A 25,801-nucleotide genomic window follows, 5' to 3' on the forward strand; every position below is an offset into this window, starting at 1 on the left:
GTTGCTAGAATAGCCGGCTGTCCCGCAGAGCCGCTCCGGCCCGGCTTCCCCAGGTGGCGCGGGGCGCGGGTCCGGGCCGAGGCGGGGGCACCATGCCGGCCGCCTTCTCCGGGCAGTGCCTGCAGTGCCTGCTGCTGCTGCTGCCGCTGCTCTGCACCAGGGTGTCCGGCGGGAGCCCTGCAGGTAAACGTAAACCCTCCTCGGGCCGGGCCCCTCCGTGCCGGGCGGGCCGGAGCAAAGGTCCTCCTTGTCCCGCAGCATCCCCCCGGCTCTCCGCGGACGGAGCGCTGTCCCGGCACGGCAGCTCCTTTCGGCCTTGCCGGTGCGAGCGGCTGAGGCGTTTCTTCTTCTCAGCGGCTCCGACCCTGTCCGGGACCCCTGTCTCTCAGCGTTGGGGGCTGTTGTGGGACAGCGGGGACCCGCTCTCGCTGTCCCCTGCCCGGGCCGGGGTGGTGGAGGGCCCAGATGGGCACAGATGGGCTCGGCCGCCCCGCAGCCTCAGCACCTCTCTCTCCCTCGCTTACGGAAGGGTTTATTGGCCCGCAGGTGCACGATTGGGAAGGTGTGGTGTTGTGTCTCGTTTCTGTCCCGTCCTTACTGAGTAAAGCGTTTCAATGCTGAAAAAAACTCGCAAAACAACCAAAAAACTCCACGCAGCTCGATAGATTGCGTTACTGAGGTATCTGTGTGCCTAATGGGTGGTGAGGGGCGCTGCTCCGGATTTCATATTGCGTTTTTAAATGACGCGTTTTAAAATCCATGAAGAAAGGGGGATTTGAGCCTTCTGGGCCCTGTTTCTCCTCTAGAGAAACATCTACTTCTCAGGAAACACGATCTTTCTAAAAGTAGCGTGCTTCTGTTAGTTTTCCCATCTTTCTGAGGCACTGCCGAGTAGCAGAGAATGGTTATAGTAGGAATTACCAGGCTGCTGGTGTTTGCTGTGCAAGGTAAGGCTCTTGGAGTGGGCCTTGGGAAGGCCAAGGGTTCTGTCCTGTCTGTGTGTGCCTACATGTACTTGTATGTGAACGTCAGTGCTGTGGCTTGAATTCATTGTGGTTTAACTGTGTTTTCAGTCTGGGAAATACAAGCAGTTATGTTTTCTTCTGCCTTGGTTGCACTTCCTAATACCGAGAAGACCCGTGCTGCTCCCGAGGGGATGGTGCCTTCTGTAAAATTTCTAGTAGTTTCACACTAACGCGAAGCGTAATTTGCACTTCTGAGGTCTTGTTTGAAATGTGTACTTAAGTATGTACACAGATGAAAATCTACTCCATAGTTCCTAAGTCATCATAAAAATGCATGTGTATCTATGTACACACAGAACTTGAAGTAATTTCTAAACAGTTTACTTAATTGAGATTTTTTTTGGGGTGCAAATGGTTGATATTTGTAGGAATGTGTGAGTCAGCATGTGGCTAATTGCTGTAAGATATTTATTTTTAATAGCTTTTAATGCCAAACATCATACCTGATGGTGGCTGAAGGTATTTTAAGTTTATGTAAAGCCATTAGTGAAATGATAGCCTCTCACAAGAAAAAAACAAACAAGTGAATCAAACAGCAAAACCTTCATGTTTCTAAAGATTCCACAAGTCTACTATCTTCTTGAAGTGGTGGTGGATATCGTGTGGTTTAGAGCACACATCAGAAATAGGCCACTGGCTTTAGTACTTTCCATCTGTATAGAGTGAAGCTGTTTTCCAGACTTCTGTTAAATGTTTTTATAGTTCTATGAACTAGATAGGGAGGCATCATACTGGGATTTCTGTGGTGATTTAAATGAAAAAATGATAGTTTATTCTTTCTTTGGTTATAATCTAAATGTGTATAAAGGTAGTCAAGGGACTATCTACACTATCTACACTATCTTCCATAGCTGGAAGTTTATGTCACCTGAAGGGAGAAGAACTTAAAACTTTCCAGCAAATTCCAGAAACTGTGTTTGTTTTGGAGATGTGAGGGTTCTTCAACCAAAAGAAATGTTTGCAATAAAAGTAAGCAGAGGGAGCACTTACTGCACAAGGAGTGAGTTGCAGAAAAGTGAATTACAAAGACTGCACCTGGTCAGGCAGATGCCCCAAAAGCCCTATTAGATTTTTTCTTTGAGATAATATCTTGAAGATATTTGTTATTCTTATCTTAGTTGTTTAACTGTTTAGTTAATTGTTTTGGAAAAATCTAAACTATTGCTTTTGTTTTGCATGGAGTCAAGGGTAGTTTCTAGCTAAGTGTCAGAGCACTGTTTCAGAGCTTGCTGCTTTGTTTGGTTACCTTTGTAGTTGTCTGATTTAGTTGCAGTAAATGTTGCCAGAATGATATAGGAAAAGCAATCCCATCACATCTCATTTCTTACCTTCTGGTCCTGAAGAATTCAGGGAGCTGTGAGTGTAGAGCATACCTCATTCCTTACAGACTTTGCTTCCAAGTTGGGTTTTTCTGGTTTGACCTGAGGGAATGCCTTTTATCAAGGTATTTGAAAGGCCTTAATGTTGATTCTCTCATCAGAAAGAATCTGGGGCATTAGGAGGTTCTGGTGGCTGGTTTTGGATGCTACTGAATGCATGTGAACTTAAAAAGTATATGATTGATATTAAATTAAACAGTAAAATAAAGATGTTAAACTAAACACATTCTATTTCAGCTTTTTCTTACATAGCTACTTTACTGGCTGAAGGAGAGGAAATAATTTTTTAAGCCTGAAGTTATTCTTATAATAGTAAAAATGGTACAGCCATACTTTTTACCCCAAAATACTGACTACTATATGAAGCAGAGGTGATGCAGAAAAACTAAATTCATGATACTTTACTCTAGTTTATTCCTTCCTGCATGGAAATCAGAGAAATGAGAACTCTACAAGCTAACACACTATTGATTAAATCTAATGCAAAACAATTATAGGCTGAGGCATGCAGCTATGACTCAATAGTTTCAGAAGTTACTCCATGTGATTTGCTTACATTATTGCCTGGCTGGATGGTAATAATGATGCAGTGCTGGCCCATCTTGATTTCCAGTGCTATTCAGCAAGTATATATGAGAGAAGGAGAGTGGTACAATATTATCTCTGTTCTCTGCAGTTCGACATACGGACAGATAAGATGAAAGATCTAGAAGCAGGGGTGACAAGAAATAACACTGTTTGACTTCTTTTACTTGATACAGGAATCAAGGAAGAAAGCCAAGATGAGAGCCCTGTTAGTATGCAAACCACATTGCCGGTTATCTGCCTTCCTTGCGTAGAGATAACAGAGCTGCTGTACAGCTTGGCACTGTCACCTTCTAAATTTATCATCTTTGGGGATTTTAATTAATGTGCAGGTGATCCATGACATACTCAGAACACCTCAAGATGCTGCAGATATAAAAATTCATGGACCTTTCTTCAGTTGTACTGTGAATATCAGAAAACTAATAGCTCTCCCTGCTCAGTACCTCTGTCACGCAAAGAATAACTCAGTCTTCTTACTATCTGGCTCATAAGCCAGCATGTCCTCAGAGCAGATTTTTTAAGTTCTTTTCTTAGCTGAAGGGCTGGAACAGCTGGCTGTGGGACTGGTGGACTGATAAAAAGTGAGCTGCTGTTAAGAACCACTAATGCTTAAATCTTTTAATCGTATCTTTTGACTACTGTGTTTTACTCTTCATCCAAACTTGAAATATAATGGGCAGATTGAGACAGCAGGTGGTGTAAGCCAGGCGTGGCTGTGATGGACTAACTGTGTGCTGGAGGTGCAAGTGGAGAATCTATAGGTTGTCTGTGCCTGTTGGTGCTGAACCAATAGGCATAGTGGGAGTGTTAGTAATGTTCATTTGTAGGAAATGGCAGAATGCTGACTTCACCTTCTGCAGAAGGTAGGTATGTGGTTCTCAAGTCTGAATGCACTTAAAATGTGATGTAGCTTTCCACTCGCTTAAGAGTTGGACCGGATCCTTGTGGGTCCCTTACAATTCAGAATATTCTGTGGTTTTGTGATCCGTGCATGTTTGTTGCTGTCTTGGATGTCCAGAAGAGTTTGTTATCCCAATTTCACCCCCCTTCCCAAGACTTTAATTACAAATGCAAAGTACACGTCCTGTTTTCCTCGTGTGGCTGAATCACTTTGTCTGAATGCTAAGGCACTAGAATATATGCTAGAACACCTTTCTCAGTGAAGATAAACACTAATTCTGTCACCCAAATGTGGAAATAAAGGAATGAGGAGACATTTCCTTTCTTCTAAAACATCTAGATTTCTTCAGTACTTCAGAGTGACACAACTACTAATCAAGTCCTGTGCCTCTTCTGTTACTGTTCTTTTTCCAGGCAAAATCATAAAGCAAACTAGAGTCTTAACTGGTTCTTGTAAAAATTGTTATAGGAGGATCAGATTTGCAGTGGTACTGAGGAAAAATGGAAATAATTGTTAGTATTAGATGTTAAAATTAATGTTAAAATTAATGTTTGATGCAGATGTCTTATCTTTTTGCTTTCTGTGGTGCTAGTGGAAGCAAAATAAGTATGTTCATTGCTTGTTCATCAGACTAGATTGGTAAGGTTGTAGTGAAGTCCTTATTCTATTGCAAAATCTGCTCCTCTATGTTAAAAGTAATTGACCTGTGTCAGTGGCATAAGTGATGTTTTAAGCTCATGAACAAAAAGGATGTAAGTACAGCTTAAAAGGTTGCTGGAACATTCTAAGGAATGGCTTTGCCTGGTTATAAGCTAACAGAGAAAAGAACTCTATACAGAAATTAGAGGTTAAATAAATATTTCCTTCATTCTTTAATTTTTTTCTTGCCTAAAGTGAGCGAAATAACTAACGAAAAACAATTCTTGTGCATTTCTTTATGTGCTTTCTCAGAATTTGAGGAAAAAATGGGGGAGCAAGATTGAGATGAGGATGTTCTGCTGGAATTATTTAATGAACTAGGTTTTTCTAACTCAAAGTTTCTTCAAACTTTTTATGGTGTTTTGTTTGGGGTTTTTTTAGAGTCAGCTGTGACAACACAAGATTCTAATCAGACTGAGGTGAATCCTGTGACTAAGATGCAAGCTGGACATGAATCATCTGGTAATTGCTTTATTTCAGTACCCTTAAAACTGTAGTCCTTTTTCCTATTGATATTCATTTATCATGTAGAATTATGTTTTCACACTTATGTCTCTTGAAATAAGATCGTGACTTTTTAGAAGAAACAGAAGTAGATTTAGCACTTAGGTAATTTAAAATCACTGCAAGAGCTTGAGTGTCACAAGTATCTACAGAACTGGAAACAGCTATACAACTGCCATTTTTATGACTTGTTGCCCTTAGGCATAAATGCCTTAAAAGCAGGCAATGACCCTGGAGGTCAGGCAGTGCCCAAACTAGTACCACTGCAGGGAGGTTGTGTTCTAGCCTTCAGGCATGACATTTTTTTTAATATGAGAGCTCCTTATGCCTGTGTGAAAGGCATAAAAATGCCCTTGCATCTCTGCGCCTGCCAGCTTCATCTTTCTTAATTATGACTGTGTCAAAAAGGTCTGTTTTCCCTTATACCTCAACTGTATTTTTAAGGGGGAGCTGAGAATAAATTCCAGGCAGGACAATAAACTTATGACTGTTGTTTCTCCTTTCTCCATAAGATTTGAGAATCAGAATTTCAGCTCTGTCTTGATGTTTGTGCTGATTAGTGCAAATCAGACATAAGCTAAATTATATTTCTATGTGAAATCAATTGAGTTCTGGCAAGTTATGTCACCTACAAGTTGGGTTCTTTTTGAGGTAATGGTGTTTATCTGATGTTCATCTTTGGAGCTTTTTAGCACAATGTGAGAACTAGGAGTGCAATAGTTAATAGATTCAATAGTTCTCTATGTACATGAATACACACAGATATAGATGAAACACAGAAAATATTTCATATAATATGACCTCATCTGAATATTTTCATTTGATGCATGAATTGAGAAAGAAAGTCAGTGTGAAAACCTTGTTTGTTGCAGGAAAATTTAAAGGCTCTTTTTTGTGGCTAGATCTACCATGTGAACTAGCACTGTTGCCTTCTGAATGTGTTGTTGTGAGGGATTTCAGTAAAAAAGCAGGGGATGCATGTGCTGAGCTGACATAAATTTGGGTGATCCCTGACAACCCTGGCATGCTGTCTGAGTGTTTGCACACACAGGTATGCTAAGATCTGCCAGAACTTTTCCATCTTGATAATATTTCCTGGGTAAACACTTGGACTAATTTACTTCTTCATGGGGCAGAGATCAAGGCTGGTTGTGTTCCTGTCTAGAGCCAACATGACTATTGTCTACTGCTGAATACAGCTTTGATTTATCTGCCTTTTTTTTCCTATCAGTTGAGATTGACAACAATCTACTGTCAACAACACCAAAAGAAATAGCCTGAAGTTCTGTTCTTCTTACTAGCCACCTTAGTATACAGGTTTATTTTTACTTAAACTGATTGAAGTGTGTGGGAAAGTGTGAAAATGCAGATGGAGTGACCCAGGCAGAAGGTTGATTGCCTGTGGCACAGAATTCCTTGTGCTGTGAGCTTCACAATATGTTTTCTGAAACTGGCCAACAGCTTGAAAAGGCAGGTCTACCTCTGCTTATGCCTTTAGTTGCAAACCTAGCAGGGACCTCCTTCAGCACAACCTCTCAACTGTAACTCAAAGTCATGCATTTAAGAGCTTTACCTGAGAGTTCAGTGTTTTATGCAAGGGAAGAGAAGGAGTAATTCTGATGAGATGTAGGCTTCAGAGGTGCTATTTCCACTTCACTGATCAGTGAAGAGGAAATATTTTCACTTCAGTGATCAATTCAGTCACCCAGTGTGTCTTTCAGTGGGAGGGTTAAAGCTGTAGCCCAGTTCCTCTGTCTTCTCAGTTGTGATTTGGAATCTTTGCAGTCCATGAACAGGAGACTGAATCAGGCCCCTTTCCTTCTACAAAAACCAGAATGATTTTCTCTTTTAATCTTGTGTGACTAGGCAGAGTCAGTCTCTAATTACTGTTCATATATTTCTGCATTACTGTTCATGTATTTCTGCGTTATGAAATAATTGATAATGAAGTTACTTTCCAAGCATATAAAAGCATGTGTGGTGTAAAAATCTTGGTGTATCTTTTGGGGTGGTGGTGAAACCTATTTCTTTTCATCATCTTAATTTAGAGAAGATTATTGTAGCTGGGCTACATCTGTTAAAGCTGCACTTTTTAAATTTGCTTTCTTTCTCTGTTCTTGACGTGTGTGAGAACAAGTGATGGAAATGGATGGTGCTTAGAGTTGCTTTATCAAGCTTTGTAGAGCATTATAAAAGATCTCATACTCTTTGAAGGGTGTGTGATCTGTAGACCCACCCAAAAGGAATTTTGGTGACTGTACACCTTATAAATGTAGGTTTTCCTCAAAAAAGGAGAAGAATATTTTTAGGTCAGGCATATGGTGGTTGATATTGGTATCATTTCTTTGTAGAAGGGCATTGCCTTCTGCATATCATAAGTTTTGAGAAGTAGTGAGGGTCTTTGACCATGTTGTAGTGGACCACAAGGTGTTCTTACCTCTAAATTAATTAAAGCAGCACTTAAATTAGATTGCTTCTGAATTTCTGGTAGTGTTGTTAGATTGTAGTAGCTTTGGGAATGGCAGCATTCTGTTGTTCCGGGCTTTTTTGTTGGGTGGGTTTTTTTGGTTGGCCGGTTTGGGTTTTTAAATTTTTTTCTAAAGCTTATTACTTTTTCAAGAGCTATTTAAGCATTGCTGTAGTCCTGTATGTAAGCTGTAGGTGACTTTTTTGAGTCAGGCTGTAAGGTAGCTATAGTGTTTTTAGATACCAACATTGCAACATTATACAATATAAAGCTAAAAACCATTATCGAACACTGTAATTGCTGTAGGAACAACCCTACAACACTGCTGCTTTAAAGGAACTCCACAGTAGTCAGCATTTGGCAAGGTCTGTTTACTCCTTTTAAGATTGTTATAATTAATAATTGCCAAACCATATTGACACTACTGTGTGATTATTTACAGAGGATAACTTAACTTTGTTTCCACTCAAACCTTGTTAGGTCCAGCAGTTGCCACAGAGAGGCTCAAGCCAGCAAGCAAGCAGAACTCACAAAGTGTCTCAGGACATGAGATAGTCCTGTCTGGTGAGTATGTTATTTTGTCTTCCAGTTATTGCATATTGAATGTGAGTAGACACAGACTCTCATATGAGTTGTAGAAGCATCTAGAATGGCAAGTTCTTTATAGTTGAAGATGTTCACAGTGAGCATGTGATGAGCCCAGTAAAAGTATATTTTTGCTGTTATCAAATTCTCTCTTCTAATAATAACTATTTTGCAGTGAAGAATTAGATTATTACTCTCATTAAAATGAATTCATTGTCATTAAAACTAAACTAACTCTCTTCCTCCAAATCAATTGACATGATAGTTTTTTTGCACTAGTGACTCCACTTGGAGAGACCATGTAAGCTAGGGTACTTGTTTAACAGGTGTTAGCTTAACAACATTGCAGGAGTTAAAGCGTGGAGAACAGCAAAAATAAACCTGTTCCTGAAGTACGTATGAAGTTCCTAGTTGCCAAATAATATTCTAGAATTAATTTCTTGGGTAGCTAGAGAAGCTGATCTAACTGAAGTATCTCTGGAAGATTTGCAAGGTACTGGCACGGTATTTTAAGGATGCAATTCTGCAGCATTCATGCTGCATTTTCTTCTAGCAGGAGACTTTAAGTACTGCTTCCTGTTTTGGTATCTGCACTCTTAGTACAGGGATGCCCCAGACATCAGTCTTGCTATTGGTTAATCTTCAACATCATCAATTTTGTTTCATTCATTTGAAGGATGGATTTAATTTTATAATAATTTCATAAGGGACAGATACTATTTTCAGCTGCTGGAATTAGTCTGACTGTAAAACTTTTGCTGCTGTGAAACTAATTGCAGTTGTAAAATTACTTTGATTATAAACAACCTCACCTGCTTGGCTCATTTATTCAGCCTAATTGCTCTAATAAATGAGTTCCAGTGACTGATGTTCCTCTGCAATGGAAGACCAAGCTGTTACACTTCTAAGTTTATCTCCAGTTCAACAAATCTGAAGTATTTTAGCTGGGACTTGCAATTCTGGATATGCTGTTCTTCAGATTGTAGATGTCTCTGCCAGACCCAGTAAAGTTCACTTACTCTGGGTCTGGTGCTGTCACTCCAGTGAGACTTTGCTGCTGCATAGGTATGACTTGCATTACTAAGTCAGTGAACTGTACCTTGAAACTTCATTTTCTCTTGGAAAGAATGTGAGCTGTGTCATACACCTACACTTTTTTGACCACCAAATACTGCAGGGTACATCTAGAATTGAAGTGAGGCATGGATAAATTTTCTTGGAGCATTTAGATGACTACCCACACTTCTATCTAGAAGGCATGAAAGAAAAGGCCAGTTATGAAATAAAATGTCAATGCTAATGGGTACAACATCTAAAGTATTTTCTTATAAAAGGCTGTTTCTATGGATCAGAGGAGATATTTGCTGTTACCTACATTTTGGATATGCTTATTTTATGCTCATGAACCTATGCTCATGAAAAACAAAAACTGACAAGTTTTTCTACTGTATTGGAATATTTTTCCCACTGTGATTCTACTGACTTGCCAGGAAGGCAAAGACAGCCCTAAATGGGTTTGAAGAGGATTTGATGTCAGCTTGAGTAACTGTGAAAGGCACGATCCAACAATCATAAGGTTGCAAACTACAGGTTCTCTGGCAATAGGGATATATATGTGAGCTCACAGCATCATAAAAAACTGCAACTGGCTAAAATCCACATGAATCTAAATTATAGATACTTACGTCTTAACTCTTTTTGACATTAATAGTATAATTTTCTATCTATATATTAAATAATTTTTTTTTTAAATTAAATAATGCAAAAGCTTAAGTGTCTCTCTTAAGTCTGTCTTGCTCTCAGTGAAATGAGTATATATGCTTCTTTATGAAAGCCCTCTAGGAAGTTTATGTACAAAATGGGACTGAGATATTTTTGGAAAGGGGTATGTATTTTAACTCAGTTATGACTTTAGAAAATTATTGTGAAACTCTGATTTTGCAGGAGTTTTTTTCCCTGGGGAGTATAAAGAGCACCTGTGTCCACCTGTAATCCTGTAGATCTAAACACAGTCTCCGAAGTTTTTTTGCCCAGAATGAGGAAATATGTTTTTTCATTAAATGTTTCTAAACTTCTTATAGGTGCTTCAGTGGAAAAAGATATTCCTGTTCCCAGTTCAACTAAAGTTGAGCTTACATGCAAATTAGATGAGAATTGCGATTTGAAAGATCCTCAAGTGACTTGGAAAAAGGGAAGTGAAACAATCAGTCACACCAGTAAAACTCAGAACAGCTGGACCGTCGAGTAAGTGGCATTCTTTACACTGTGATTTGCAGATTCTGATGAGTTGCCATGTTACATACAATGCCCAATACTAGTAATGGGTGTATGGGAAAAGGGACAAATGCAAAGATTGATCAGGATACTGAAGCTGTTGGAAAGGAGGAAGGTTGCAGGTACCTCAAGCCTGGAGGAGGAGCTCCTGTTTTTTTTTCTAGTGCACAAAAAACAAAGTGTGTTTTTTAAAGAACCGAGAATGAGGAAACAGTTCCTCAAAGTCCAGTAATTCTGTTCAGTAAGTGAAATAATAATCAGTCTGTGATTAAAATATTTTGGTGATTTCTGTTTCCACTCCCTGATTTTCCACATGTTCTTTTCCATCTCATGGCTGCTTTGCAAGAGTCTGGAAGGCATCAGTGGTCATTTTCTTTCCTTCACGGTTAAACAAAAGGTAGAAATGAAATTTGCAGTAAAGATATTTTGAAGGTTTTCGTAAGTCTTTCAGGTGTCCACAGAAACTCAAAAAATGTTGTAGAAGCCCTTCTGCAATTGATCCAGTTTATTCTTGTTCTTTAGAATAAGGCCAATTACACATTTTAACTCATTGGTCTCCAGTTGATCTCTGTATAGATTTAAGAGCGTAATACTTATGTAACATTCCTATTGTAGAAAACATAATGAGAATATAACTGAAAAATACTTACATGTCTGTGTATATGGAGTATCAGGAAAGTGACACTAAATGTATAGTTTGCAAGTGGAGAAGATGCTGGACTTCATTAGATGAAAGCTCCTCAAAAATATTTTTTTGTGCTGAACAGATTATTTAAATGATTTGTTCTTCCTAAAGCCCTACCTAGGATATGCTTCATAGTTCACATGTCTATTTCAGTAATCTGTGTATAATGCTGTGTAAGCCTTCTGTCAGCATAAAGGGTGAAAATGGTGTTTGTGATCCAGAGTGTGCTTGTGCTCTTCCATTTTCTTGAAGATGTTACACTTTCTGCATTGCATTAAACCTGAATCCTAGTTGCAGTGATGGTATGTTCTCTGCTCCATTACTAATCCTTACTGTTTTCTTTAGAGTGCTAATTAACAGTTACTTGTAGTGGTACAAAAAGAAAATATAAAAAAAATTGTGGTTTTTTTTTTTTTTTTTTTTTTTTAAAGATTGACCATCTCAGATAAAAGTCATCTGGGAAGTTATACTTGTATTCTGAAAGGTGAAAAAGAAATCAGTGCTGTGTTTCATTTGCAAGGTAATTTAATTAATTCATATTTATTTTAAATTTTCATTTCAGCTGACCACTGCAAAGCTGTACAAATATTCTTTCTGGATAGTATGCAAATTGCAATGTAATTTGATAAATAATGGCTAATACAGTTAGGCTGTATTAGCTGATAGCTGTAACTATCAAAGTAATTTCTGTAGCATGAGTAGAAGAATTTTGAACAAAAAACTAGAAGCCTTTAAAAAGAAAATTCCAATAACTGAAAAAGCATACAAGTCTATTTTTTTCCCTTCTTGACTGATTTCCCCTTCCTTCTCCTTCTCTACAGTAGATGTGAATACACTTCACTTTCTGGGGCTAGGAGAATAAAGGATGGTGCCTCAGATAAATTTCTTCAAAAAGCAGAGCCAATAATTTGCAAGTTGTGTCTGAGATTTGGTGTCAAAAGTGAAGTAGTGGTTGGTAAAATGGAGACAGGATTTTGAAAGTTTCATTTGTATTTCTGAAACATTACATTATTCCTTTATTCTGTATTAGTATCAGAACAGGACTTAGATGAAAAATTAGTGTCCTTCATTGGTGTCCTGGGATAACAATGGTGCTTGTATCCCCAGCCATCTGTTCTGTGTGTGCTGTGTGTTCTGTACCTTTAAGACTGGTTCTGAGAGTGAAGCAGGGGAAGAAGCATGGAGTTTTTGAAAAACAATGTTCGCTCCTCTGCGTTTTTTTCTTCTTCTTCGGGACTGTGTGTTCGTCAAATACACAAACAGCAGCCAGAGAGAGGTGTTTTTTTTGTTGTTGTTGTTGTTTTATTTTTTTGTTTGTTGGTTTGGTTTTTTTGTGTGTGTGTTGTTTTTGTTTTTGTTTTTTTGTTTTTTTGTTTTTTTTCTTTTTCTTCTTGGGACTGTTTAAATGCCTGGACCTCGGCATTTTCCAGCACCAAAGACACTGGGACTGATAGAGCTGAGCTAACTCCCTGCAAGGACTTCTCTCAGTTTTACCATCTCTCTTTGGAGCAGCGAGAGGTTTTATTTTTTTATATTATTCATTCCTTTTGCTTGTGAGCATTTTGTTTGTCAAATAAATAGTTTTTTTCCACTTCTCTCCAAAGAAGTTCTTTTCCCAGACTGGCTGGGGGGAGGGCCTGTTAGAGTTTTCTCTCCAGAGGAACCCCATTTGGAGGTTTCCTCCCAAATTTGCCCTAAACCAAGACAATACATTTTTTTATTGACATCCAACTGCATGGCTCAAGAGAGTGGAAAAAAACTTGTATTGATTGTATTTTGTGTGGAGATACAGTAGCCATGTTGCTCCTTGAATTTCTAATATCTCTTGGAGTAGAGTCCTTTCTGTATTTCTGTTCCTTAGGCTTCTTTGAGGTTTTAATACCTTTCTGGTCCCTAGGTTTGTTTTCTTTATTCGGAAATAGCTCTGATGTTTTCCTTAACACATAGCTTTTACACTAGAGGTACATGAATTAGAATTGCCATTTTGTTGGGCTCAGTGATCATGATTTATAGAAAGTTCATATAGGTACTGGAGTTTGTGCCAGTATGTTTGGTTTATGATGTCTCCTACCCTGCCTCCTAGTTCCAGTAGCATGTTTTGGGGATTTATGAATAATTGCACCTAGTTTGTTAGAAGAAGAATAGGGGATGAAGCTTTTCAGTCTTTTCTGTCCGTCTTACCTTTTGAATCAGATACCTCACTTTTGGGGAATGTTCAGTGTCCCCTAAATGTTAGAGACCACCTTCCTGCTATTTCAACAGGTGAGCTTCCTCTATTTGGTTTGAAACTTCTCTAGAGTGAAGTCTAAGATTTCCAGAGGGGCTGATGAGACCCCTGACCCAGAAGTAGACCCAGAAATACGCCCAGGTGTGGAAAATCCTGCGTGATTGTAGAGAAAACAAACCCCAAAAAATTACAAAATCTACTAATAATCTAGCACAACAGCTGTGTAAATTGTTAAACAACAAAGCTCAAAAGAAAGTTCCACTAAAAAAAAAAAGTAGCTCCAATTACTCAAAAAACCTCAAATAACCAGGCTTAGAGGGGCCCTGCCTCTAGCCAAATAAAAGCTAAAGAAAACCGTATTTTTTAAACTGTATAAATTTGTTAGCCTAACACATTAAAACTACAAAAATATGAACTCTTAGTTAACACTGGTGCACAGTACACAGTACTCCCATCAAGATGTATATGAAGAAAAACCTGTTTCTACTGCTAGTGTGACAGAAAAATCACAGAATTTTACTTCAGTAAAAACTAATGTTAGTCTGACTAGAAATAAATAAAAAAACCCACCCTGTTGTGACTGGCCCAGAGGCCCCATGCATTTTAAGCATAGACTTCCTCCAAAATAAGTATTTCAAAAACCCAAAAAAACTCAGATAAGCATTTAAAATAGCAGCTGTAAAAACAAAAAGTGTTAAGCAATTAAACACCTTGCCTAAACGATCAAAAAACTCATCTACTGTAAAACTTCTGTAGGGGGAAGAGCAACAAGTGTCAATTGCCACTTTGACAGTGCATCACCAACAGTACAAAACAACTCAAAATCCCCTAATCCCCATCCACAGAAAAATCTGTGAACTAAGAAACCAAGAAGTAGTCAACAAAAGACACTCACCCTTCAACAACCCCATCTAGGCTGTACACAAATCTAAAAAAAACCAACAACTGACTGTAAACTATCAAGCCTTAAATAAAGTGGCTCCACCATTAAGCACTGCTGTACCAAACATGTTAAAACTCTAGTACAAGCTGGAGTCCAAAGCAGCAAAGTAGTACACGACTATTAACATTGCCAATGCATTTTGCTCCATTTGTTTAGCAGCAAAATACAAGCCACATTTTACCTTCACATAAAAAAGTGTGCAGTACACTTAAAACCAGTTACCCCAAGAATAAAAACACAGTCCTGCCATCTGCCATGAAATAATTCAAACTGCACTTAAAAAAAGTGAAGCTCCAAAATACCTGCAGTACGTCAATGACATCATTGTATAAAAGAACACAACAACTAAAATGTTTGAAAAAAGAAAACCATCCAGATTCTCCTAAAAGCTAGTTTTACTATCAAAAAGAACAGAGTTAAAAGACCTGCTCAAGAAATCCAGTTCCTTGAAATTAAGTAAAAATATAAACTACGTCAAATTCCACTGATGTCATCAACAAAATCACAGCAGTCTTCACCAACTAACAAAAAAACCTCACAACTTTTCCTAAGTGCCATAAGCTTTTAGAAAATGCACATTCCTAAGTACAGCCAAATTGTAAATCCTCTCTACCTAGTTACCCACAAAAAACCACTTTCCATTGAAACCTTGAACAGCAACGCACCTTTCTTTGTCCGAATCAAGCAAAAAAAATCTCTTATACAGTAACTCTCAACCCAATCAAAACTAAATATAAAAAATATGCTCTACTCTGCAGCCAAAAACTATCATCTGTCCTAAAACCTTTAGCAAAAAATACCTGAAAATCTCAAACCTATCCACTGAAATTCTAAAGTCAAAACTACAAAAAATCTGAAACCAGCTACACTACAACAGAAAAAAAAATTTAGCAGCCTATAAAAAAGTCTGAAGTGCCTCAGGAGTAATAAACACTAAAAACTCCTCCTAGCACCCCAACTACCAGTGCTAAATAAATGTTTAAAGCAAAGTTCCCTTACCATGCCACCACTACCACATAAAGTAAGTAAATTACTCTCATCACACAGCGAACTCATATTTAAAAACCGAATCGCCCTAAAATTTTAGAAATAATTACAAATTAACCTAAAAGTAAAAACTTTAGTCTCACAGATAAAAGAAAGCAAAAATAAATGACACGTACTGAGAAAGCTCCGCTGTACAACCGACTACCAGGAGAAGAAACACACCACAGTCTTTTCACTAACAGTTCCAATCACATTGTAAAAATGAACCAAAAATAAAAACCAACCATTTAAAGCCCCACACAACAAATCACAAAAACCACTGAAAAAAAAGTAAAAATCAACTTGCTAAACTCAAAGCTGTTCAATTAACCCTAGACTTTGCTGAAAAAGAAAAGTAAAACTCCACCTCTACGATAATTCATGAATAGTAGCCAATACTCTATAAAAATAGTTAAAGAAGTAGAAAAAAGCCAACTAGCAGCATAAAAAAACCCCAATCTAAACTGCAAATGAATAAAAAAACATTACTACCAAAATAAAGAAACTACCTGCAAAAGTCCACCATATAAATACCCATGTCCCCAAGAGGAAAGTTAATGAGAAACACCAAAACAACGAACAAATAAATCAAACTACAAAAGTAAAAGTATCAAAGATAAATTTAAATTAACAACACAAAAGAAAGTTGTTCCTAGCTCAATAAGCTCATAATGCCTCAAGTCATCAGAGCAAAAAAGCCACCTATAAGTGAGCACAAAACCAAAAAGTACATCTAACCATAAACAGTATTTCTCAAGTTATCCATGACTGTAACATATACTGCAATCAAGCAGACTGAGCAAGTAAGGCCCCTATGATATAGAGGGCAGTAATCCAAATATAAGTATGAAGAAGCCTAGCAAATTGGTTATATTACATTGCCCCAGACACACCAAGATAAGCACTATGTACTCAGAATAATAAAAGGCACCACAGGATAGATGAAAACCTATTCTGTGCCTTGTATTACAGCCCATTACACGGTTCTAAACCTTAAAAAACAAGTTCTTTAAAAACACAGTATCCCTAAAAAAATTAAGTCAAACAATAAAACTCATTTCAAAAATAATCTTATCAACACCTAAGCTAAAAAACATAACACTGAGTGAGTGTACTATATCCCTTATCACACACCAACTGCCAGAAAAGTAAAAAAATACAATGAACAGTTAAAAACTACCTTAAAAGCATTAGGTAAAGGATCTTTCAAAAATTAAAAACAGCATCTAGCAAAAGCCACCTAATTAATTAACACCCAAAGTTCCACCAACAAAGCTAGCCCTGCCCAGTCTAAGCTCCTGCATACAGTAAATGAAGATAAAGTCCCTGTAGTACATGTAAAAAGTTTGTTAAAGAAAACAGTTTTAATTAATTCTGCCTCAAGTACAGACAAACCCATCTGTAAGATTGTCTTTGCTCAAAGACAAAGTTGTACATAGTAGGTAATGTAAAAAAATAACACAATGAGTACCTCAAAAAAATCTGATTGTTAAGTAAGAACCATGTATAAATATCACTTTTTGTTGAATGTCACTGCCATTGTCTATATATAGCTGTATATTGTTTTTATATAGATACATGCACGTATAATGTGTGTCTTTGTAGAGTTAGAATTCAATTCGTTTTAGTAAGTTGACAATAAGGTAATAAGGGGTGGAATGTCCTAGGATAACTAAGATGCTTGTATCCCCAGTCATCTGTTCTGTGTGTGCTATGTGTTCTGTACCTTTAAGACTGGTTCTGAGAGTGAAGCGGGGGAAGAAGAAGCGCACAGTTTGTTTTGAGAAACAGTGTTCACTCTTCTGCGGTTTTTTTCCTCTTCCTCGGGACTGTGTGTTTGTCAAATGCACAAACAGCAGCCAGAGAGAGGTTTTTCTTGATTTTAGTTGGTTTAGCTAGCTGAGGCAAAGAGGCTTCCGGGACTGGTTTTTTTTTGTTGTTGTTTTTTTTTTGTTGTTGTGGGTGTTTTTTTTTTTTTTTTTTTTTTGTTTTGTTTTGTTTTGTTTTGTTTTGTTTTGTTTTGTTTTGTTTTTGTGGTTTTTTTTGTTTGTTTGTTTTTTGTTTTTTTGTTTTTTGTTTTTTTGCTTTTTTTCTTGGGACTTTTTAAATCTGCTCTGGGCTGAAAAACCGAGAGGAGCACCAGGATCTTGCACCCACAACACTGGGCCTGGACTTCGGCATTTTGCAGTGCTGAAGGGGCTGGGACTGATAGAGCTGAGAGAGCTGAGCTAACTCCCTGCAAGGACTTCTCTCAGTTTTACCATCTCTCTTCGGAGCAGCGAGAGGTTTTATTTTTTCATATTATTCATTCCTTTTGCTTGTGAGCGTTTTGTTTGTCAAATAAATAGTTTTTTCCACTTTCCTCCAAAGAAGTTCTTTTCCCAGACTGGCTGGAGAAAGGAACCGTTAGGGTTTTCTCTCCAGAAAAACCCCATTCAGAAGTTTCCTCCCAAATTTACCCTAAACCAAGAAAATTGGTCAGTATAAATGCCCTTTCTTTTGTTTTGTGTTCTCTTCTCCAATAATGTTGGAAGTAGTAGGTGAAATTCAGTTGCATGGAAGATGTGTGGAAATGATAATGCAAGCTGATGAGCTGATGAATAGGTCTAATGGGAGTTACTCCTTTCTGTATTCCTACTATCCAAATTTTGGAAGGAGCAAGGCAAGCATTTTGTCTGTGAAGGCTGATACAGGAGAGATATTCCCTAAACACAGACTCTGAGAAACTCCAACTATTGAAATTATTACCCTAACTTCAGCTGAATTAAGCGATGGGACTAACTCTTCAGCTGCAAGATGCCTTTGTTCTGTGGGATATCCAGTAATAGGACTTGAAGCAACCTGCATGGGTTCAAATACAGATACCTGCTTTCAGACCTGCAGCCAGGAGAGACTAGGTTACAGTGCTGAATAAAGACAAAGTTATAGTTTATTCAGACCTTTTTATCTCAAAAATAATTATGTACTTTTCTTGTCAGCATGTGGGTAAGGTTTAGTTTAATGGCTAACCAAGTCAGTGTAGATGGAAAAAAGTCCAAGGAGACCTTATTTTTTTTTTCTGTAACTACACAATAGCTATTGCAGTAAGGGCAGCAATGACTCAATAGGAAAGTCATCTTTTCCAGAACAGTGCATAGGACTGGTTGATTTATTATAAGAAGATCAGAGAATTGCTGCACGATGGTTGAATGCTGCCACTACTGATGCCATAAAAAGTACTGGCTTGATGCTTTTTAAGATTAATGCAACACTGAAGGAAATGAGAAAGAGAAGTCCTTGAATCTTCCAGTCAATAATGCAGGGAGAACAGTTTTCAAACTGAAAGATGAGTAGTGTGTTGGTATAGACTCAGTGACTTAAGTCATCATAGCTGTGACTAACTGCAATAGCTTTTCCACAAGGCAGTTTTGGATTATTGGGTATGTTACCTCTCTTCTCCTTTCCCCCAATTCCTGGCTTGGCATAATCCCTCAGATTTTGAGGAGTTACGTTTTTGCTCAGGTTTGCAGAAAACAATGAGATATTTACAGGAATTTCAAGTTAATAAACACAGAGGCGATTCATGGTATTGTAAAATGTTGTGAATACTGCTAGCTTCTAAAAGGGTAGAATAGATCAATTTCTTTGTCCTTTGTTCAGGGATCCTTAAGCAGCAGTTGAAGTATGTGCACCATGAAATAGCTCTGGTTTTCAAAACAGTGTGGGAATCTGACTGGTGTAATGCTGGTGCTGACACCCGTCTGTTTATTTCTTCAAAAGTTGTCTTTGTGCAGCAGAAGTATTGTGTCACCAAATTTGGTGTGATCCACTTGCAAAAATACGTGTAACAAGCCTTATATGTGTTCAAGGATTAACTGTTACAGAACCAGATCCGGAGTTTGTAATGGGTGTTCATATCCTTAATCATGGTTAATGTGGTCACATGTATTGCTGGCATGCCTGTAGCCGAGCTTTGCCACTCACCAGTGTGGCTTTGTCACATAAGCTCGATGTGCTGGGTGTACGGGGTTTTTTACCCCAACCTGCTTCTGTGTCCTCATCTCTAAATTGCAAAGGAGATTACAGTAGTGATTAGTAAGGTCATCCCTTTTAATGCCAGCAGACAAGATACTCTGCTGGTACTCTTTAAAAAGGATAGTGTTTAGTGATTAAAACATACACATTGGAGTGAGAGAACTTCACTAGTTAGGAGTCTTGATTGTATGATGCAGCAAATTCTGAGACTAAAACCAGTGTTTTTATTAACAGTCTGGTTTCATATGTATTTCTGTATAGGAAACTTAAGTTTGAATGCACATGAGAAGCAGACTTTTTTTGGGGAAAAATTATTTGTGCTCACCAGTCAAGGGGAGAGGACAAGAACAATCTTATCTTGTATCAAATTGTTCATCATAACTGCTGAAAGCAAATACTTGGCCTGTTCAGTCAAGTAGGTCAATAAAACCTGAAGTATGTACTGGATCTGTACTTAAAAAGTAGAGCAATCAAATTTGAAGTAAAATTCAAAATTAGTAGATCTGAGGAAAACATATTGGTAAACATCCTAATAAAGAGGGAGAGGAAGGGGAAGGGGAAATGCATACTTCAGCATAATGCATTTGCTAAACTCTAACTCTCTGTGGATAGTCTCTATACATTCATTAGCCTTTCTGGGCACATGATTTTGGAAGCTTGTGGGGCACAAGTAGTTACAATGGCAAGGATAAGTAGTTCTGAAGTTCAACTGATGTCTTGTTTCTTGTTGACTGTATTCTGTCCTGAGCAAGATTGGACCTAAAGTCCTTTTTATTGGCATGCAACCAAAAGTCATTGTTTCAGCTCAGAAAATGTTTGTAACTTCAAATGTCTATCAGTCTGCAGTTTTTTATCCGTTACAGAAATGCTCTGTATGTACAACTTGGCAGCTACCATTATATAGTCACATTGTGGCTGAAATGGACTTCTAGCCGTTTCTGCAGATTGAGTGAAATTGCAAGAAAATTGTGTTTGTTTCTAGTGTAGTAGAGCTGAAGTATGTAGCTTGCAGCTGCTGAGGAGGGGTAAGAGGAAATGGGCAAGGGTAGAAATCACAGCCTGATTTTTTTTTTTTGCTTGACGTTTGGTATTAATTGGCCACTTTGAAGATCACAAAGCAACTGAAAACAGGATTCCTCTAGTCTTCTGCAGAGATTATATATCTGGAATAGCAGCTCAAAATGACTCCTCATTTTACATCATGTCATGAATGATTAGAATCATGAGGGTTTTAAGAGAAAAAGTGAACGGAGTATAAATAATACCTAAATATATTCTTTGTAACACTAATGAAAACCTGTATCTCTCACTTGATGAATTCTTTTCTCCTTCTTTTAGTACCAAATGTTGAAGGAAGAAAAAAACCTATAATCAGTTATGAAGGAGATAAAGCTGTAATGGTTTGTAAAACTGAATATAATCCCAAGTCTTGGATCTGGTACATGAATGTGACCAATGGAACTGGGCGGGTAAGACCTTCCTCTATTGGTCAAGCAACACAGTGTGACGAAAAATAAGTACAGAAACTTTGTACTTTAGTGCAAGCTCTACAAAACTGCATTTCCTTTTTAATTTTAATGGAAATCTCTTTATGGAAATGGAGAAAATGTCTGTAATATTTAGAAGTACTCATTGTTACAGGGATGTAGTTTTTTTTTTCTTTTTCAAAAAGGCCCTGCCATACTCCCAAATAAAGTGAGTCTTGAAAGATTTGTTTTCACTGTATTTATACTGGTTATAGTACTCAAATATTGCTACTGGATACAAAAATAATCTTAAAAAAGTTCAATATGCTTTTACCTGTAAGATGTTGTATGACCCTTCACTTCCTTCAGGTACAAGTAATTTTATTTCTTAGCCTTATGGCCTATCTAGAAAGCACAGCTTCCTAAAACACTTTGTTTTAGCCCTCTTCTGAGGGCAGCACTGTCAGCTGAGAGGAGGTAAACAGATCTGTCTCCTTTATACAGCTAGAAATTAGCACTGAGTTTAGGAGTATCAGTATATTTCCCAGTGAAAGAGAGCTCCCTCTTCTCTTCTACTTCCTTGAAAGTGCATGTTTTTTGCTGTGGGGGAACCCTGTGCATTAGATCTGGCAGCCAAGGATGCCTTTGTCATTGGAGAGTCAATAGAGCCAAAGCTGCCTCTTATGAGGTCTCAAATGAACTCAAATAGGTCAGACAATTTGCCCACTGAAACTTTGTCTCTTCCTCCCCTGGTCTAGAAGGAACTAGGATGTCCAGCTAAAAGAAATCCTTCCCTTTAAAGTGGGGTGATGGTTCTTCATGAATGCCATTTGTTCCTAACTCATTGTACATACCTATACAGAGCTGAATGATGATACTGTTTGATTAAATACCTTCTCATTACATTATTAAAGACTTGAAATGTATTTTTTTCAGGTTTCTATTGATAAGGTTTTGCCTACTGACAAGTTTCTAAGTAAGATGAAGTCTGCCGAGGTGAGCCGCCTGGAGATACTCAAGCTCACCAAGGAAGACGGTGGTGTATATTGGTGTGAAGCTTCTTTTGATTTAGGGACCAGTGAAGCGAGGTTTGAACTTAGAGTTCTGTCCATCACGACACCTCTCAAACCCTTTATGGCAGTTGTGATTGAAGTTGCCCTTCTTGTAATTACTATTGCCCTCTTGGAGGTGTGTTCAAAAAGGAAAGGAAAAGGTAAGTTTTGGTGGGGAGATCCTGGTTGGTCTGTTTGGGTTTTTTTGGTTGGTTTCTAGCTTTCTGTTGAAATTGCAGCCAAGGGTAGAAAAGTATGACCCATAGTGCATCCTATATGAAGATGGGTCGCTTTCACATCTGTATTTCTGATAAAATTCTTTATCTAAAACACTGCAATGAAAAGAGATTTCACTAAGCAATACTTACCAATAACAGTTTTGATAGAGTCCTGAGGGGTTTTTTTCCTTACAATACAAGGGAATTTTGAGGCTATAATTTTTGGGGGAATGGTTAGGAATGGAAGGAATTCTTGGTAGCCTTGATGGGAGAAATTTCTTGAAGACATTTAGTAAGAAGGAGAAATGTATGTGTCTAATACAGATATAAATGCATGTTATCTATATTTTAAAACACAGAAATGTACAAACCTATGTATAAGATTATTTGTATTAGGATCAGACTAATAAACTTCATCAAAATCAGCTTTTTCACCAATTTGGAGGTAATTCCCTTGAATAGATAAACAAGGTAATTTGAAATACATATTTAAGAAAACTAACAATAAAAAATAACATTTTGTTCTGATTAAACCATTACTAAATATACTAAATAAGAAATTTTCAATTTATTAAATGGATACTTCTATATAGTACTTGTTTTGTTCTGCAGGAGGTGAAAAAGAGTTTGACCAAATTGAGAAACTATAAGCAAAAAAGTTCCTATATTGTAATTGAGTATTTGTTCTTATGTGTATTTGTGTTGTACAAAATTGTACGTTGTTGTTGATCCCATTAGTAAGGGGCATGATGGTCAATGTGAAAGAACAGTTTATTCTTTTTCCTTAAGACTTCCTAATTCCAGAGTGAGCAGAACACTGTTTTCTGCCTGGAACTTGATTTTGAAGTGAGGAAATTTTTTTTTTTGGTGTTTTTTTGTTTATTTCATGTTGGTTTTGGGGTTGTTTTAGGGTTTTTTGTGAGTGGACCATGTGTCCTCACAAAAGCTCATTTGAGAAGACTGTAAGTGTATGGAAATAACTTCCAGGTGAAAGTGTAAGAGAAGTGGGTTTGGGGTGGGGTTTTTTTGTTTGTTTTTGTTTTGTTGTGTTGTGTTGTGTTTTTTTGTTTGTTTGTTTGTTTGTTGATTTGGTTTGGTTTGGGTTTTTTTGGGGTTTTTTTGTAAAATATAGTTGTCCATGTTAACACACATGCTAACATTTCTCTCCTTTGCATGTGGTCAAAGCCCTAACTCTTGTAGCTAAGCCTGTAGTTGCTGGGGTGTTGGGAGCTGGCATTGTTGGCTGTTTTGGGGACTAACTCCAACCTCTCAGGAGACTGCACACTGTTCTGGTAGCTTGGGCTTCCTGGGCTGTGCTGCTGTAACCAAAAGAGCAGGTATAGGCACAGTTCTGCTGTTCTGCTGTTCCATGGTCTGTGCTTCCATGTGGGCTCCTCTGTCCTTACGTTCATCTATTTCTTTAGGCTTGCTTGCTAAAATAAGCTCTACTTGTCTCTCTGCCTGTCCTCTGAAGCCTGGTTCCCTTATCTAGCCTGCTTACCTCTTAAAACGAGAGGAAAGTTGCCTAACAGGTCTTCATTTTAGGTGTGTCCTGTCTGCTCTAGTTTTTGTCCTCTTGATCCCTTCTCTGCTGCTGTGTTTGTCTCCCTTTTTCTTCTGAGTAGCTCTCTTTCCCTCCTTGAATTTTTTTTTCTGCAGTGACCTTCTTTGTTTTCTTGCGTTGTATTCACTTTCTCATTCCTTTTTTCAGTGCTGAAAATACATTTTGTGCTTTTCCACCTATCTGAACAGACTTAAAGCTCTAATTCAATTACAGAATAAAGTGGGAGTATGTCTTGGGAATATAGCTTGCTATTATACTGCTGAATGTTTGGGGATATGTCTTGGGTTGAAAATTGAAAAACTGTCTTTATTGCACAGCACACTTCTCATAAACATTCTGAAAATACCAGGGTAGTAACACAGAATAGTGCACTAAAATGATGATTTTGTCCTTGTGGGATGTGGTTCTGTGCAGCTGCTTAATCCTTATTGTGTAATTCTTAGATAAACACATATGAAGAAAATTTATTGAACTATGTACTTTCCCAATGCAAGAACTGAAAGTGCTTTCAGCTATTGGCTGTTCATAAGATGGATTTCTGTGCCAGAGGGTGGCTCCAAAGGAACTATGTCTGGCCTGTTATGTCGGGGCATGACTAATACATCTGTATTTGGTTGATGAAACTACAATTAAATGTCACATCCAGCAGTGTATTTAGGTGGGAGCCTAGGGAATCACAAGCAAGAGAACTTCTAATTCAAGTCTTCTTTTTGATGCACAGCATAATATTTAGTTGCAGTTACTCCAGAAGGAGACTGGAAATGGTTTCCCTCTCTTATTGTTCAGTTTTGGAGTTTATCCCTTTTTTCTCGTAGGAAATCAAGACGGCGTTCCCAGACGCAAGTAGTTCTAAGCAGAGAAGTAAACCTTGAAAAGTAAGTAAGAGGTTCCTTGAAAGGTAAGAAAGAGATGAGAGACCAGAGTTTACTTTTCTCTTGAGCAGCCTAATACTAGGATAAAGAAGTCTGCTTTGCCATCCCAGTGTTTTTTTTTAATGTGGGAGCAATATAGTAATTAAATTATTGTTTAGGTAAAATAAGATACAGTTCAACAAGAAATCAAGTCCAGATTGGTTTAACTCAGTTATGTTGTCATTGTAATTTACTAGTTCTGTTAATCCATGCAGTCTTTAAAGTGGGACCCAAGTTAATCCACTTGACTCCTGATCATGAAAGAATCCAGTCAATGCCAGAGTAGGTGCTGAGATGTGTAAGTGGTGCTACTGTGTTCAAAATCCCACTCTTCCCAACTATATTTTGAGTGTCGAGTTTATGGAGAAAGGATCCTCTGTAATAGCAAGTGGGGAATATGGCAGTTCTGGAGAGATGTAGTCTGGGAAAGAAGACTGGGCTTAATAGATGGTGATTGAAAGGACTACTATTAGAATAAGGAACCAGAGTGTGTGTAGTCCCATGAAAGCTATATAATGAACCTCCTGATTCTCTACCTTCTTTACTGTCTGATTATAGGTTGTTTCTACTTATGCCATGTGGAAATGCTTGTCAGAGTATGGTCTGTCACTTGAAGACCAATCCTACACATACTTGTTTCTCTTCTGCATCTGGAACCTCTGCCTCTGATCAGTAGATGGGAGGGGTGAATGGCTTTGCATTTGTCACTGCGGGTTCATCCTCACCACAGGCCATCTGCCTGAGTAAAGATTGTTGCTATACCCTTTCTTTTAAGGAACAGAAGGAAAGCTGTCAGAGTTCACGTAAAGAGAGGAACAACTCAGAAAATGATCCAGAATAAATATTTTCCAGGGTTACAGGGTCTCTGTTCCTCTTAGGTTTAACCCCAGCTGGCGGCTCAGCCCCATGCAGCCACTTGATTTTGCTCTCTCTGGTGGGATGGGGTAGAGAATCAGATGAGTAAAAATGGGTGAGCTCAGGGGCTGAGATACAGACAGTTAAAAGAAGAAAGCAAACACTGAACACAAAAGCAAAAGAAAGAATTCATTTGCTATTTCTTATGGGCAGGCAGGTGTTCACCTGTCTCCAAGAAAGAAGGGCTTCATCGTGCTCATACGTGTGTAATAGCTGCTTCGGTTAATCAGGAAAACAAATGCTGTGACTCTGAATGTGTGTCCCTTCCCCATTTCTTCTTTCTCCAGCTTTACATGCTGAGCAGGATGCCCTATGGGATGGAGAATCCCTGTGATCAAATGAGGGCAAGTGCTCTGAC

At 38.1% G+C, this 25,801-nt stretch overlaps 1 protein-coding gene and 1 long non-coding RNA gene across 3 annotated transcripts in view; one reads left to right on the forward strand and one right to left on the reverse strand.

Annotated features, from left to right (window-relative positions):
- The window catches only part of LOC310922625, a 275,851-nt gene that overhangs the window by 212,928 nt on the left and 37,122 nt on the right, over positions 1-25,801 (reverse strand). The gene's annotated exons all lie outside the window — the stretch shown is intronic.
- On the forward strand, positions 93-24,464 carry EMB (embigin; the record flags this gene model as incomplete). Its single annotated transcript, XM_083884250.1, has 8 exons — positions 93-183; positions 4,974-5,054; positions 8,044-8,127; positions 10,230-10,392; positions 11,539-11,627; positions 20,656-20,786; positions 21,720-21,996; positions 24,433-24,464. The coding sequence occupies 8 exons, from the start codon at positions 93-95 to the stop codon at positions 24,462-24,464; spliced, it is 948 nt and encodes a 315-aa protein (XP_083740376.1).

Source organism: Zosterops lateralis, assembly GCF_965231275.1.
Source record: "Zosterops lateralis genome assembly, chromosome: Z".
NCBI classification, from domain to species: Eukaryota; Metazoa; Chordata; class Aves; order Passeriformes; family Zosteropidae; genus Zosterops; species Zosterops lateralis.